The following is a 17,219-nucleotide window of genomic DNA, read 5'->3' on the forward strand; positions in this document are numbered from 1 at the left end:
ATTTATACTTATGTGAGATTAAAATAACCGAGGTCTTGGAAATCGGGCAAAGTAGCGCGACTGGTGGTGGTGGCCCAACAAGGATTTTCTTGTTAAGGGTGCGTTTGTACTCACAGCTGAAGAACAACTGATTGTCTGCAAGAGCGTTATGCCAGAGGAAGGCATGAGTGCTCCAGGCCCATAGTCTTATGCACATCGGAAGGCAAAGATGCACATGGCGGTAAAGATGCACACCCTTCACCTCCCACTCAGAGGGCTAACCCTAGGGACTAGGCACATTGCGTACCCAATTAGTCTTCAGGGATTCAAAATAACGGCAGGGTCTTTAGCCGCGGAACCGATTCGTCTTACACTTACAGTAGACTCTCACTCAATCGGCTCTTTCTCAATCGGGCGTCAAATTTTGTTGACAGTTTTCACGCTTAATTATGAAGCTAATTTGCTCAAATTCGCTGTAGTTCTTCTTATTTTATCGTGATTCTTTATAATTGAGCACTTTTTGTGGAATTTACAAAGGCTTTGACGCTAAATTCAATCGCTAAACCGGATGACATTTTGCCCCATATTCACGATTGAGAGAGAGTCTACTGTAGTATATACTGAGTACATTTACTTTGTATTTACTTGATTTTCCTAATTATTTTTTAATAAATTTTCCGTGTATTTTTCTACTATTTATACTAAGTATTTTCCGTGTATTGGTACTGACTCGGTACCTTGTATTTTTCGGTTATTTATAACTAAGTAAAAACAATATTTTTATTTCCTATTTCTTATAAACATTTATTTTCTGAACATTTTTTTAAATATTATGGATGGATAGTTGGTAAAAATTTTCGTTTCCCATAGTATTGCAAACAAAGCGAATAGCAACGAAGTCTGAAATAATGCGATTTGATGTTCTTGATTCTTATTATTCAATTAAACTCTCTGAAGATTCTAATAAAAACTTCTGGCATGCATAGCAGTACTTCTCAGCATCAGGCACCGTTGGAAGATGGCTGGAAGGGCTAAAAGGTCTAGTATTATCTGGAATGAACTCATTAGAAATAGACCTGGAGAAATCAACAGCAGCCAAAGTTTTGGAAGATCTCCAGTCGAGATTACACTTGCAAAAATTACATATTCCATCTGAAGAGGCCTTTGGGGCAAATTTATTGCCTGTCCGAAAGATTGTGGACACTGTTGATGAGAAATTTGCTTGGAGATCACCAACAAATTTCCATGTAAGACTTTGAATGCTTTCCATGGATTTTCTACAGGGTGCTTTTAAATACTCCAAGTCTTTTATGCGAACATAATTGTCCACTTCTTGGTGTGTTAGGTCCCGCATTGGTCGAAGGAGCTTAATATCCGGTATACGATCATCAACAAATCCAACATCGAAAGCCACCGAAGCACCTCTACCCAGGATTACATTGCTCAAGACATCAGCTGCTAGATCTGTGGTGATGTCCGGTAAGAAAACATGATTGCAATTTAAATATTTTGCAGCCTTTCGAATAAGATTTTTCTTCCGTTGCACCAGGAAATCTTCCCAAGTTGATTGATTTGAAAATTCTTCTCGGAATTTTGATAGCATCTCCTTGTTTAGCTTGAATTGTGCAATAAAAGCATCTCGGTTTGTGGTTATTGATTCTGGATCACTGCTAGAGCCTGCCAAGGAGATGAAGTGAATTTTTACTTGAAATTGATCTACTATTGTTCTAATCTTTTCCACTGTCGTCTCAAGATTTTGTGCTTGAGGTAAAAAATCATCGAGGAAAAGCACATGATGGGTGAAATGCAATCGCTTATGGTTGTTCAGTTCTAAAGAACCAATGACGAGATCTAGAAGGCAGACACTTCCAGCACTTCCGTTGAAAACTGTAAGTACACTGCAATCGCGCGGGAGGATCTTTGTTGAGCCCAAATTGGCCCGGAACTTGTGTCGGACATGGTTGATGAAGCAATCTCTGCACTGTGCCTCCTTGAAATTCAGTTTCACAGCAGCTGAAGCACCACACTTCCTGCACGTTCCGTCAGTATCTTCGAAGATTATCTTCTCATTGACTGGCATTGCATGAGCTCCTCCTTCATCACCAAAATCATCTTCTCCAATGCTACACATTTTACTTTATAAAAACTATAACTTTTATTTCTTCTCTACAAGAAGAAAAACAAACTTTCCGGAATCGGGAAAATAGACCACGTGGGAAAATGACAGAAAAACATAACCTTAATCTTACCGGCGATAAACACAGTGTCACTGAGAATTTTTCCAAAAATTAAGCAAAAATGGTAAGGAAATTGAAGTATCATGAGGAAAAGCTCCTCAAAAAGGTGGACTTTTTCAAATGGAATGCAGATAATACTCTTCATGAGAATAAAATTATGAGAAAATACCACATACGGAAACGGGAGGAATACACAATGTAAGACGCAGAAGGAAAAAGATTCCCTGCTGTGAATAAACAATTTTTTTGCTGAATTTCAGGTATAATAAATTGTCAAGGGATATCCGAGAAGTGGCAAGAAAGATAGCCACCCTTGATTCCAAGGACACCTTCAGGACAGAATGCTGTTCGAAGCTCTTGGAGAAACTCTACATCTTGGGATTGATTCCCACAAAATGGGATCTCAATAATGTGGATAAGATTACAGCCAGCAGCTTTTGCCGCCGTAGATTACCTGTATTGATGGTTAGGAGTAAGGACTTTTGCTGATTATCCCCCTTTTTCTTTGGATATCACTAATCAAATTTTGTTTACAGATAAAATGTCAGAGACTACTAAGAATGCTACGAAGCTCGTGGAACATGGCCATGTTCGTGTCGGGGCTGATGTTGTCAAAGATCCTGCCTTCCTTGTCTCTCGCACATTCGAGGATTTCGTCACATGGGTCGATGGTTCTTCTATCAAACAACATGTCCTCGAATACAATGATCTCAGAGATGACTTTGAATTATAGAAATAATAATAAAATTCTTTTAATCTTCTTTATTCAACATTTTGTTGGGACTCTTTTACAGAGAAAAAAAGACATTATTTCGGCTGATTAGAATTTAGCATAGAGAAGATAATCTATGCTGCAACTTCTGTACCTCCATTCTCCTTGATTTCTTTAACATTAATCTCCTCAGACTGCTCCTTATCATCATTTTCTTCGTCAGGTTGCTGCTCTTTGTCGACATTCTTCTCACTGTACTTGAATCTATCGTACCTGCGATGAAATAAGAAAACAGGTATTCAGCTGGAAATGTCTCTTCTACATTAAAACATTGTCTCACACTTATGGTGAGTCTTTGGTCAACCTCTCATTGTTGAGACAGGAATCCTCATCGTCATCATTGCCACTCTCTGGTTCATCCACTTCACGCAGCAACTCTCCCAAATCCTTATCCACATCAGCCCACATTTTCTCCTCAACCACCTCCTCACCATCCTCTGTTTTCGGCTCACTGTTCACTTTAGCCACAGCAGCACCTTCTTCCTCTTCCTCCTCCTCCTCGTCAGCGCCTTCCGGAGCAGCATCTCCCTCAGTTGTTGCTTCATCTTCAACCTGCTTTTCAACATCATCCTCAGCAGCTGCTTTCTTCTCTTTTTCCTCCTCTTCCTGTTGCTTTCGGTGCACCCTCTCAGCTTCCTGACGCAGTGACTTATCCTCCTTATGACGCAAATATGCACGAAGATGACTCCGGACACCACAATGATTCTTCAGCACCCTCTCCTCATCATCCCGATGCGACAAATACACTCGGCATAATTCGCAATAAAGTGTTTCCACCTTCTTCACGTGCTCACTTCCCACATTAATGTCACGCTTTTGCCTTTCTCCTCCTGCCGACTCATCACCATCCTCACTCGCATCAGCAGTTGGATCATCTGAAAAATCAGATATGCAATCTTTAGCTAGCCCATGGCATTAATTAATAATAATAATATTTTTTTTATAGACAAATGTGGTATCCCTGAAATCACTATTACCCCTTACCTTTAAGAATCTGTCCCACTATATTTCGCGGGGAGGATAGAGAGAATTTATGAGTCTTAATACAGAATTAAAAAGTCAAATTAACAAAAATATTTTCTGCATAAAGGAAGAGCAGGGTGATTGGTCTAAATCGAGACAGTTTGGAAAGTAGGACAAAGCAGTGTGGAATGTGAGACACCTCCTTAAAAACTTGATAATAAATCAATTAAATATTTCAATTTTCGCCAAAAAGATTACTAAACCAAATTTTGTGATTATTTGAGAAATTAAAAATGCAAAAGTCGTTATTAAACAATCAAAGGATGACTTGCAAGAAGAATTTAAAAGATGTATTGCATATGCGTGATATTCATAACCTTGACACGATAGTTGTCATTTTCTCTGTTTCTTATGGAAGTTGCTAGGAAAATATCAAAGTGTTTTGTTTGATTTTTCGGCACACTTTGTGTAATATTATTAAGTCCGTAGTGAAAATCGAAGGACATAGGGTAAGTGTGCCAAATTCCGGCCAGCTTGCAATTTCGACCACCTTTTTTGTTCCTCGAATTTCCATGTAATTTTAGATTTCACGTACTCTAGAGATTATACAATGCAAAAGAATAACAAAAAATGTAGCTTCGACAAACGAGATGACGTGAAAAAGACATTGGAAGAATTCCCGAAGGGCAAGGAACTATGAGAATGAAGGTGGCCGAAATAGGACACCAAAGCTATGAGTACATTTTTATTCTTTTTAAAATGAATTAAGAATGGTTTTAGAGTAAATGAAGACGATAAACTGTCTACAAGGTTCCAAGCAACACTCTTACAAAAGAAAGAATAAAAAATCAATTTGTATTTAAAATAATACATATCAAACTTGAGACTTTGACGCTTGCATGCAACTATGCCGAAATTTGGCACACTTACCCTATTACTTATTTATGTGCAATACTTATGCCTCTGACACACCTTTTAGATCGGTAAAATTTCATTAAATCAAAATTCTCGTCCCTTTCTTTCTCAAACGATTTGCATAAGTCTATCCCACTCTATCGAACTCAAAATTGAACTGAACTAAATTTAATTTGGTTTGATGTTTAAAATAAGAAGAAGAGTGCAAAAGAGTAGGAAAGACATATGCAAAATTTTTAAGGGATGTTAATTTTGGTTTTATGAAATTTTCCTGATCTAAAAGGCGTGAAGTTGCCATTAAATACCAAATTGAATTTAGAATAAAATTTGGAATTTCAGCCTGGACTGAAAGTCGGACACCTCCCTTATATCACTGATAAAAATCATTAAAAATAAATTCCATCATTATGGCTCCGGCACACCTTTTTGTATCAGGAGAATGCCATGAAATCGAAATTAACATCTTTTTCCATCGCAAATGGTTTGCATAAGTCTATCCTATTCTTTCGCACTCTTCTTCTTCTTCTTTTGAACATCACACCAAATTTAATTTAGTTCACAGTCCAATTTTGAGACCGAAAGAGTGGAACAGACTTATGCAAATCTTTTGAGAAAGAAAGAGATTCGAATTTCGACTTTATGAAATTTTCCTGATCTAAAAGGTGTGCCGGAGCCATAAGCTTATTGATTCTGATTTATTATTTATGCCTCCGGCACACCTTTTAGATAAGGAAAATTTCATAAAGTCGAAATTCGGATCCCCTTCTTTCTCACATGTTTTGCGTATATCTATCTCTATTAGCTGCTAATTTATTGTTTTTACCTTTAGTTTTATATTATTTCATTTAATATTTTTTTTCACTGAATAAAGGGACCATTTATTGTTTTTTTTTTACTGTTTGTTTTAAGTTTTTAAATGATGTTATATTCCAATGACTGCTTTTGATAAAATACTGCTCTTTTAAACGTTTCATTGCTCTTAAATTGTTACTGCTCATTTGTAAGGCGATTAAACTTTTTATTTCATTTTAAAATAACTTAGTGACTTTTTAAGAAGTGTTGCTTGAAACTTTGTAGATAGTTTATCATCTTTGTTTTCTCTAAAATTATTCATAATGCATTATTTAAACTGAACTGAATAATAGACATAACTTTGAGTAATATTTCGGCCACCTTTATTCTAATAGTTCCTTGTGGTTTTAGAATTTTTCCAGTCTTTTACACATTATCTCGTTCATCGAAGCGACATTTTTGGCACTGAATAATTTCTAGGATCTCTAGAGTATGCAAAAACTAAAAATTCATAAAAAATTAGAGGGATTAACGAAGTGTCCGAAATTGCAAGCTGTCCGAAATTTGGTACAAGTTACCCTACAGTCAAGTTCCTTAAATATGAAATTTTGGGGGGTATAATAGACGACATTTTTCACTGCTCGAATGTGAACAATATTTTCAAAAACGTAACGGAATTCGTATGGAATACGCATACCCTAAATTAATAAAAATAGGTTTAAAGAATAAAATTTATTGAGGAAGCTAATGTAGAACAATAATATTGAAGAAATACTATTCCACGCAAAAGTTATTCACATTTTAGAAGTAAAGTTGGCCATTCGCAAGTTGTTCGTTTCTTATGGTGTCTACACACAATAATTTTTTTTTGTAAACATGTTTTCACAATTTCATATGAGAGAGAGCGAGGTGACTAGATCTCGATTTCATTCACTCTCATTAAAATGTCAAAAACATGTTTACAAAACAAAAATTATTGTGCATCGGGCATAATAAAGAATTTGAATGTTTCATGTTTGCATGAAACTATGCCGAAATTTGGTACATTTGCCATTTTCAGGATACCAAGATTAAAATATAAAAATATATTCAGCTTAAAAATGTATTTGAAGTTGAATTTTTCTTAAAGGCCTCTACACATTGAAAATCAATTTTCATCAAAAATTGCTTTCTTGAAAGAAATATTAATCTGAAATTCTGTAGGTTAGAAATGTGAAAATTCTGTCAAAAATACAATTTTTGACGAAAATTGTTTCCAATGTGTAGATGCCCTAAATAGAGAGATTTATGTCCATATTGAAGCAAATTCCCTATTCTCATGTAGGAAAAACTCTTCAATATTGACATAAATTTCTTTAGTACGTAGAAGCCATAAGTGTCCGACTTTCCAAATTTTAACAATTAATAAAAATCTGTAAATTTAAAATTCAAATTCTCATTATTTGATGGCGAATTTGAATAGAATAAATTCCAGTGATTGTATTGAATGAGAAGATTGTAAAGTATCTCCAGCTAAAATTTTAATATAAACATTTACCACTCACCATCGACACTTCCCACAGAATCCACAGTCATGAAATTTTCCAGATCGAGCTCATCATCGCTGTTCTCAGCGCGACATTTAGCAGCATCCAGTCGTGCTTTGAGCTTAATGTGATCCAGAGAACATCGATGGGTCTCATAGAGCATTGGAGACTTGAAGCTGAGTTTGCAGGTGCCACAATACGGTAACAAAAAACGCCTCATCGATTTATGTCCCTCTGAATTCTGATGGACAGTCTTCTCCTGCCTATAACTCAATCGACAGAGGAGACAGTAATGTGGACGCGTATTTATCTCATCCTCCGTCAAATTCATCTCCAATTCACGTTGTTCATTTCTCTGTGTCACTCTCATGGACGTGAGTTTTTCCTTTAGATCACGCGACAGACGAAACATTGTGGCTCTATGGGCTCCTCCATACAAATGACGACTGTAAGCCTAATACAGCATTGGATCATATTGGTAAGATGGGCTTGGACTCAGGGAAGTTTTATTCAATTTAAAAAACAAAAATAGTCATGGTATTTTTCCCCTTACCTTAAATGTAAGAAATTTTGAGCTACAGTGTATACAAGTGAGTTTTATGAAGGATTTCCCTGTGAAACGACTTTTTGGCAATTTTTCATCATCACTAGTCGTTTTCTTTGGTTCATCCTCCTTTGCCTCACTCACTGTAGTCTCCTCCTGCTCAATCTCATCTGTGTCCCATTTGTCCTTTTCACCACCTGTTTCTGTTTTCACCTTTGACGACGAAACAGCCTCCGAGGAATTATCTCCCTTGGTAGACTTTTTCTCTTCCTCATCCTCATTCGATGGCTCACTTTTAATCTTTTTCTCCTCATTCTCCTTCTTATTGGTAGAATCTGAGCCACGTGCTGCTGGACGCTTTCTCGCGGAGCTGTTTTAGGAATGCAACATGTTTTTGTTTCTTCAATCATTTTGTTTTTTTTTTTACCTTACAACAAGAAAAATCTTGCCATTCTTTTTTGTTTTAGACTTTTTCCTCCCATAATAACATTTCCCTCTGTTTCATCCGCTTTTTTTAATTTTTAGTTCTTCTCCCCATCATTTCGTGGAGAGAGAATTATTATTTTTTCAATGTTGAACAGTTGAAAATACAAAATATATCTTCAGGAAGAAATTGCATTTCAATTGAGAGATCTAGGCTTATCATAGTCTAGATAACAACCACACACATTTGCTCCCTCAATATTTGAAAAATACATGAGAAAAAAAATCTCCCTTTTCCCCATTATGGGGATCATTTTGGGAGATTTTTCATGCGTTTTTTCTTACATGATTTTTTTATTTTTAGCAAGGAATTTTCATTTTAATAAATTATTCTCTGTTTCACAGTTCTAAAGAAATTGGTGTTAAAGATTTTATTTTTTGGATTTTTGCCTGGCTGTGGGGGGGATTTTTTGTTTGTTCTTAAAAAATTGTTTACACTATACCTCCTGATTCTGGCCAATTTCTGCTGAAGTATCTCTCTTGATCTGACCTTCATGCGTATGTCAATGCGCTTGCGAGCAATGGCGCCTCCTCCGCGTGACCTGAGGAGACCTCCACCGCGGTTGGATGGTGGCGGGCGGCCACGAAAGCCACCCACTCGGCCACTACGTGATGGCGGTGGCCCCATTGGACCATCATTGCGATGCCGATGAGAACTGCCGCCCAGATTGTCATTGCGTCCGCTGCGGAACGATGAGCCACGTGACGGTGGTGGTGATGCACGTCCATGACGACCAAGACGACTCCCGCTGGCTCCACGATAGTGATTGGATTTATCATAAGATCCACCACTACCGCTGTATCCGCGATCAGCTGAACTGCCGTATGAGTCATGGCTGCGTCTCGGTGGTGGCATACCCTAGATTTTGGGATGAGAGATTTTCTCTTGCATCTTTTTTTTCGTCTTTACAAGCCTCAATTTCGTCCCCCACAATTTTATTCATTTCTGAATGTCTCCACCTGACCACTCCTCTCTCACCGGCAATAACACCAGAGTGATGTGGAAGAATTATTACAGAAAAGGGATGTGTATTCACATTGCTCTTTCTCTCTCTCTCTCTCGCTCCATTAAAACTCAAAAGAACTAAATATTAGTCACCAAAAATTTTCATCCATTTCCATTAGACCTGCATTCTCTTTCCTGAGCCCTTTCTTAAGCTCATACTGAGTTCCTCATTTTTTTCCTCATTGCAATTTAAGAGGAAAAATCTGAGCATGTTGCATTGTCTCAATATTTTTTTGATTAATTTTAGTTTTTTTCATATTTTGCTTCTATCAGCTCCAAAACGCCATCAATATCACATCTTTCTTTAGGGTCTACTCGTGATTTACGGGGAGAGGGAGAAATGAAAAGGTGATTTTTATTAATTAGGGGGACTTTGATCTATAAATTATTGATTCTAAATACTCCTGCCTAAATCCTAGGTAGGGGAAAGTGCCCATGCTTGATACGATCAAAACCTAATAATAGGGTAAGTGTATCAAATTCCGGCCAGCTTGCAATTTCGGCCACATTTTTTGTTCCTCGAATTTCCATGAATTTTTAGTTTTTACATACTCTAGAGATTATACAATGCAAAAGTATAACAAAAAATGTAGCTTCGACAAACGAGATGATTTGAAAAAGGTATTGGAAGAATTTCTGAAGGGCAAGGAAAAGGAACTATGAGAATGAAGGTTGCCGAAATAGGGCAACAAAGTTTATGTCTATATTTTCATTTATCTTAAAATGTATTAAGAATGATTTTAGAGAAAATGAAGACGATAAACTGTCTACAAGGTTCTAAGCAACACTCCTTAAGTAGAAGGAATAAAAAAATCAATTTCTATTAAAGATATTAACATTTCAAACTTGAGACTTTGGCGCTTGCATGCAACTATGCCGAAATTTGGCACACTTACCCTAACTATTTTCTTTCTATGTTAATCAATAATTAGAGTAAGTGTGCCAAATTTCGGCATAGTTGCATATAAACACTGTAGTCCTAAGTTTGAAATGCAATATTTTTAATTCATATTGATATTTTTTGTTACTTCCTTTTCGGGAGGGTTGTGTGGAACCATGAAGACTAGTTTATCATCTTTGTTTTTTTTTTAAATCACTTCCTAAAATATTGAAAAATTAATAAAAATATGGACATTGCTTTGGGTAGTATTTCGGCCACTTTGTGTGAAATACCGGCCACCTTGTTTGTGACCACCTTTTGTGAAGCAATGGATAGAAAATTTCAAAAGGTCGTACGGAACGAGTTTAATATTTAGTTTAATACGTTTATAAGACCCACAAGCCCTGAGATCTTTCGTGTAATTTGTCCTGAAGACCTAAAGAGTAGCATCTCAAATTTATGCGCAGATTCCCGTAGCAATTTGCCCTTCCTGAACTCTTCCAAAACCTTTTTCACATAATCTTTTTCATAGAAGCGATGGTTTTTTTTCTCTGGACATTGTAGAACTCAGAAATTGAAAAAAAAAAACATAAAATGAATAAGAAATTTAGGAAAGCGAAAGATATTGCCGGAATAGGCAACACTACCTCACTGGAGAGACGCTCACAAAGAATATACTGTTTTACGCGAAATACAGGATCCAGCTGGGAAATTTCACCCGAAATTTAAAGCTTGATTCACTATTAACATAAACAGAAACAATCTTTAATAAAAACTAATCAATTTTCATGAAAAACATCGAAGGCAAACCTTTTGCCCTTCACCATAAATCACAAGACTGCTAGAAACACAATCGATCTGTCACATTTTTTGTAAGACCCTTTTCCACACTGATTTTTTTTACAACGCAATTTAAATTCAAAATATACCTAAAATTTAACAGTCTTTATGTTAATACATTCTAAAATGAATATTTAAAAGCAAAATGAATTCATTGACTATTCGAAGATTACATACATAATTTTACTTGGTCGACATTACACTCAAAGTAGCCGAAATTAGAAGCTGGCCGAAATTTGGTACATTTCCCTATGACTCATAGCAATATATTTTAATAGCTGGTCCTAAGCCTCACATTTCCTAAATAAAAATTAGGATCCTAGTTCTTTTTTCCTAGTTTCAGGAAGCAAAATTCAAAAATGGGTCCAAAACTGTAATTTCAATACATGATATTTCATAAGTATTTCTTAATTAATGTCGCTGTTCAGGAAAACTATTATCCTAGGCACATCTATACCTACACGGTGAAATTATCCCTTTTGTTGATCAAATCAAAAACTTTGGTATTATTTTCAACTCTACACTCTCATGGTCTGATTATGCCACATCTATTTGCAGTAAGGTCAACTATTCTCTTTACACTCCTTTAGACGCTTCCGGGACATCACGGCCTATGACACTCGCTTGATCCTCTGCTCGAGCGCTTCTTTTTCTTGTGATTTATATATATGCATTATTATTATTATTATTATGCCCATCCCACAATAACTTTTGTTTGTAAACATATTTTCAAAATTTTCTGTGAGAGTGAGCAAGATAACTAGATCTAAATTTCATTCACTCTCACTGAAATGTCAAAAACATGTTTACAAAACAAAAGTTATTGTACGCTGAGCATTGTTACATAGAGGGTTCATCAGTACTAATATTTATGTAAAAATATTTCTACTTGGGGACACTGTTTTTGTGGGAGGGGACAAATTCATAAATTCTACCTGTATCCATCCTATATTTTAAGAAGGGCCCATGAATGATAATTTAAATGTGGGAACTCTATCATTAGAAGTGATTCTTTCATAATCACCCTTATTGTAATCCTCCAATTTTATCGACAATTGACATAGCCTTCAACCCTGTTGGCTGAATTTTAAGGTTGCAGAGTGACATTTTCATGGACTCAAAGGGAAAAAATTGTTTTAGCTAGTGCCCTAATGTCATAAAAACACGGCTTCAAAAAATTAAATAAAAGTGATTTTAAAACTAGTAACTAGTCGTACAAACGATTTAAGCAGATAGATTAGAGTTCCGTCTAAATATTGATGTGCAATTTTTTGTATCCGGTGAAATTTTTGCAGTAAAAATAGGCCTTTGAATTGTCGAATCAATCATTATACAGGAAGGCCCCGGTCCCAACTTGTATAAAAATCGCAACTGAATTTCCATTTTCTTCTTGAGGAAAATCTAAGGATTTCCAGAAACTATTTGAGGTGGGATTATGAACCCAATAAGTGAGACATTTTTTTGCCATAGTGGAAGAATCGCTTCGGTTTGTGTGTTAATCAGAAAAAAATCACAAACCTTGGACATCATTTTACAGTATCAAGCATGGGCGCTTTCCCCTACAATATTTTCTTGTTTTTTTTTTTGCAATAATGTACCAGGGTGTTTAAGACAGGAGTGCAAAGATCAAGAGGTTACTTCGGGAATGCACAAGAAATCACTGAAAAATAAGGGTTGTTTTTTTTCTCTGTTCGGATTATTTTTAAAATCCAAAAAAAAGATATTTATAGAATTATTCAATACCCATCAAAGGCTGTTTCTCTTTATAGAAATTGTTTTTTTTTAAGTGCCCGTAAAGCCATAAATTATACGGAAAAATACCTGATGGTCATTTCGCATGCGCTTCCTGTCCGGCGACCGAAAGTCTCGGCTGGAATGTCGCTTGAAGGGACCCCCACTAGAGTGGTCGCGATTGCCGTAGGAGCGGTTGTCAGAACTATGATAGCGAGATCCATGGGATGATGAGCTATACGAATTGTCATAGTTATAGCGCCCCCCGCTACCATTGTACCCACTGCTCCCGGAACCTCCACGACTCGAGCCACCACGGCTCCCTGAGCCACCTCCACCACCGCGATACGATGAACTATTCGAGTGGCCACCTCGAGAGAAGCCACCGCGTGAAAATCCGCGTCCACCGCGCATTTTTCAAGCTGAAAAACAAAAAAAATAGTTTTCTAAAAATGTCCAAAGGTGGTTCGCGTGACACGAGCCGCCATTACTACCCACGCAGATTTCAAAGGCAATTTTAGCAAATATCTAGAGAAGTTCCCAATTGAACTTTAATATAAAATAACTCACCAAGATGTTGTCTCACAATTTCACGTAAAATTAGTGTAAAATTTACAGAAATAGCACTATTTTCAATCAATTAACTTGGCGTCCATTTACAGATACCACACAAGTCACCGACAAAGCCTGCTCACTCTGTTTCTCTGTTCAACACACAGAGGCGCTGGTGACTACGTTTTAATCGATTTTTCATCGATTGCACGCCATGAATTTTCAAAAAAAAACTGTTGGGATCGCTTTAGGGGACATTCACAACGCAAACATTGACATTTCTGGGGCAAATCCCAAGGAATTCCAGAGGAAATAACCTACAGAAATTTCTCTAGAAATTCCCTAAGAAACTAACGAATTTTCCAAGACTGAAAATTCATTAAGAATTGCTTATGATTTCCTTGAAAAATGTCCACAGCTCTATAGGATAATTTCTTAAGATATTCCCAATATGGGAAGTGTACAAGAATCAATCCTGGGACGCTTTTTTTTTAATAGGATTTTGAAGAAAATACAAAGTTTAATTCTTTTGGCAAAATCACTTTATTTGAGAAAAAATTCTTAAATACAGTATCAATCAACACAACGAAGAGAATTTATTTTCAATATTAGATGAATCTCGACGATGATTTAGTATTTTGTATAACATTATGAAGCAAATTGATTTATTTTTTTTTGTATAGTCATCATAAGAAATTTTGTCGTGAAGCTTTATTATTTATAATTTTTTTTTCTTTGAAGAGTGATGCCAATAATTTCTAATAATCTTTCATTTTTTTTATTCAACAACCAGAGGTAAAGACTTTAAATTTTTTGTTTTAAATTTATAAAAAATGGTACATTCATAGAATATTATTTTTGTTTTCCTTTTAAATCTTGCAATTGTTTATAGGCCTACCTAAAACAAAATTATCAATGTTTGAATTTTTCTTTTTAAATAGTTAAACCTCCCCTATACTATCAGTATTTTCGTCAAAACTTATATAAAGAATCGTACGGAATTTTCTCTCATTTCCCTTTTTTTCATATCATCTCATTTCCATTTTTTTTTCTTTAAATATAACATCACAGAATTTTTATTATCTATTGAAAAGAAAAAAAAAATTGAAAAATATCTAAGGACATTAATTTTTGTTGCTTAAAAATAAGATTGAATGCCAATTTCAACATAAAAAAAATTTCTATATAGGAAAGTAGTAATGAATGATTTTCCCTCTCCACTAAATTTGCTCATTTGTTTTCCTATTTTTAAATAAATAAATAATTATACTTGCGTTCGTTAAATTAATTGATAAAAATTAACTCACAAAGATACAAAATGCAATGCCAAAGTTCAAGACTGTCTCTTATACTCTTGTTATCCAATCTACTTTTCTTGCACGGCAACCAAACACTAAATTCTTTATCTTTTTGTTAACATTTTTACTGTCTTGTGCTGATTTTTCTGTCTTTTTCATCAACCTTACATTTATACCTTTTTTTCTCCATACGAAGAAACAAAAAATATCAAGAAGGTAACAAAATACATTAAGATGGTTCCAGGAGTCTTGATAGTTCTTTTTTTTTTGTAAATAAAAAAAAATCATTCTTTGTTACGAGATCTTGTGAGTTTGATTTAAATTGTCTAGTTTTTTTTATTTCTTCTTGTTGTATAATTGTTTCATCTAATCAACTAAGTTTCTCTAAATGTTACTTCATTCACTATAAATTAGTTAAGTTATTTCATTTTCATAGTATTTTGTTGATCCTTGCTCGAGATCGATACCATTTAAGAAAGAATAATCTTTTCTATTCTTCGTTTCACTCTTGTTTTGTTTTGTTTGTTTTGGATGGAGACTTTTTTTCTCTTGTATTGAGATCCCTAAGGAAGGATCATAGTGATTGAAAACATTCGCCTAAAACTTAGAAGTATATTTCAATTGAAAAGTGGGCTATAGTGTCTAGAGAGCATCTGCATCACGTCATATTGACCCCAAGGGCTCGGCTCGAGTACTCATAAACCACGTAACTGATTGAAACAGCCGGCAAGACTTTGATAAAGTTTGGCGTTATTCCACGATAGAGTCCAAGGACACCCTCTGATTTCAGAATATGCCTAAACAGACCCACCATGCTCGTCTGCTGTTGCTCACTCAATGTCTGGCCTGACTTTCCAGCTGCGATCACTGAAAGAATTCACATAAAAAAAATTAATTTAAATTTCTTCCCATAAACTGATTTCATTTTAATGCTCGAACTCAAAAACTTTTTTTTAAAATTTTTTTTTATCTTATTGGTCATACTGCAAGAGATATCAACTTTTGGTCTTCGGTGACCCCCCACAATAAAAATTATTACGATTATTATACACAGAAAAAAAATATTTTGTAAAAATGTTCGTAAATGTTTGTGAATTCCTATGGGGGAGTTACGAAATGCTCGTGAATCGTATAACCCACAAACAAGTTCGTAAAAGTTTGTACTTTTTTCACAAACATTGTTCGTAACATGATCACTTGACGAGCATTTTTTATACTTTTACAAACATTTGTTCCTAAATGTTCGTATAATGGTCGACAGCAAAACAAACATTTACGAACAAATGACAAAATTTTACGAACATTTTTTTGTGTATTTACGAACATTTACGAACAAATGTTTGTAAAAGTACAAAAAATGCTCGTCAAGTGATCATGTTAGGAACAATGTTTGTGAAAAAAGTTCAAACTTTTACGAACTTGTTTGTGGGTTATACGATTCACAAGCATTTCGTAACTCCCCCATAGGAATTCACAAGCATTTGCGAACATTTTTACAAAATATTTTTTTCTGTGTAGTTGAAATTTGAACTTTTTGCTACGATAATCGGTTGCACTATTGAGGCGACAATCGTAAAAATATTCAAGCAGTAAGTTGAATGAAGTTTCCACCATCATTATTTTAATAAATTATTATTTATAGCACGTAGGTCATTATGAAGAGTTTACACTAACTTCGGACGACTGAAGCTTCGGACAACTCAATTTTTTTCTATGTGCTTAATGGATTTGACCCATGGTTCTTTTTGGAAATTCGAGGCATTGGCCTCGAAAATAAAATAATATTTAAAATAAAAAAAATAATATTTATTATAATGGCTAAAATTAATTAAAAAAATATTGTAAAAAACGAGTCGTCCCGAAGGTAGCGCGTTTTCCCCTATAGTCATTATTATTCGAAATTTTAATTTTAATAGTAAATTTAAGTTTTTAACTTAATTTTCAATTGGGTAAATGTTCTAATTCAAAACCATTTCCAAACGCTTTAAATTTGACAGAAGATTCAACCATTAAGTTCAATTCTTTTTTTGAAGACAATTCCATAAATGTGCTCCTTGACTCTTCTAGAATGTTACTGTTTAGTGAAAATTCTTTAGATGTAATTTGAAAACTTCTTAAATACAAGAAAAATACGCGAGTATAAAATGCTTCTATTGGAAACAAATTAATCCAAATGGAGACAAGGGAAAGTTTCTAATTGGAGACAAAGAGTGTAAGTGAAATCGCGACGAAAGGCTTTCAAAACCTTGTTAAGTTGCTTTTGAGTGCAGGATTTGTTCTTATTCGTGGTCTTTTCTCCTTTCCCATCTAAAACAATAGGATAGTCTCTCCAAAAAAAATCATATTTCCAGGGTTTCCTATTGAAGCATTTGAAAACACTTCAGAAAAAAAACCCTTTTTGTTCACGAAAAAGATAATTATTTCATTTGAAAACTTCACGTACCGTTAACAAAAAATATCAGTACTTAATTTAACTAAAATTAGCCAGAAATGTGACATTAAATGTTGAACAAAACGAATAAACAGTGACCTCATTGTGTTTTTCATTGGAAAACATGCTTGATCGATGAAAAATTCGATGGTGAAAGGTACACTTATAATTTTTATAAAAAATAACAAATTAAAATTTGTGAATATGACTGGATTTCCGCTTTATTTAGAGTAAAATTAATTAAATAATGAAAGTGTGGTATAGAAAATA

General features: G+C 34.9%; 4 protein-coding genes across 12 annotated transcripts in view; 1 reads left to right on the forward strand and 3 right to left on the reverse strand.

Moving 5' to 3' along the window:
- Window positions 1-893: 893 nt before the first annotated feature.
- LOC129801541 (cytoplasmic tRNA 2-thiolation protein 2) lies at window positions 894-2,186 on the reverse strand. The gene has a single exon (XM_055846750.1). It carries the CDS (start codon window positions 2,108-2,110, stop codon window positions 914-916), a length of 1,197 nt encoding a protein of 398 aa, XP_055702725.1. The 5' UTR covers window positions 2,111-2,186; the 3' UTR covers window positions 894-913.
- A 15-nt stretch (window positions 2,187-2,201) lies between these two features.
- Window positions 2,202-2,981, forward strand: LOC129801599 (U3 small nucleolar ribonucleoprotein protein IMP3). Its single transcript, XM_055846822.1, has 3 exons — window positions 2,202-2,414; window positions 2,477-2,688; window positions 2,753-2,981. The coding sequence occupies exons 1-3, from the start codon at window positions 2,278-2,280 to the stop codon at window positions 2,947-2,949; spliced, it is 546 nt and encodes a 181-aa protein (XP_055702797.1). The 5' UTR covers window positions 2,202-2,277; the 3' UTR covers window positions 2,950-2,981.
- On the reverse strand, window positions 2,964-13,378 carry LOC129801479 (zinc finger protein on ecdysone puffs-like). 4 transcript variants are annotated; one of them, XM_055846578.1, is made up of 8 exons: window positions 13,239-13,378; window positions 12,759-13,090; window positions 8,655-9,070; window positions 7,738-8,098; window positions 7,203-7,638; window positions 3,973-3,990; window positions 3,293-3,863; window positions 2,964-3,192 (listed from the first exon to the last, which is right to left on the reverse strand). In XM_055846578.1, exons 2-8 carry the CDS (start codon window positions 13,080-13,082, stop codon window positions 3,063-3,065), a joined length of 2,256 nt encoding a protein of 751 aa, XP_055702553.1. In that variant the 5' UTR covers window positions 13,083-13,090; window positions 13,239-13,378; the 3' UTR covers window positions 2,964-3,062. The 4 variants fall into 4 exon arrangements, with proteins under 4 accessions (XP_055702553.1, XP_055702552.1, XP_055702555.1 ...); XM_055846577.1 differs by having other exon boundaries at window positions 2,964-3,201; XM_055846580.1 differs by lacking the exon at window positions 3,973-3,990.
- Window positions 13,379-13,739: 361 nt separating this feature from the next.
- Window positions 13,740-17,219, reverse strand: part of LOC129801516 (calcium-binding mitochondrial carrier protein SCaMC-3) — a 33,823-nt gene continuing 30,343 nt past the window's right edge. For all 6 annotated transcript variants that reach the window (XM_055846673.1, XM_055846672.1, XM_055846675.1 and 3 more), the window contains one exon: window positions 13,740-15,385. In XM_055846673.1, the coding sequence (XP_055702648.1) occupies window positions 15,177-15,385 (209 nt within the window). In that variant the 3' untranslated portion in view covers window positions 13,740-15,176. The remainder of the gene's footprint in view (window positions 15,386-17,219) is intronic.

The sequence above is a fragment of the Phlebotomus papatasi genome, chromosome 2, assembly GCF_024763615.1.
Source record: "Phlebotomus papatasi isolate M1 chromosome 2, Ppap_2.1, whole genome shotgun sequence".
NCBI lineage: Eukaryota > Metazoa > Arthropoda > Insecta > Diptera > Psychodidae > Phlebotomus > Phlebotomus papatasi.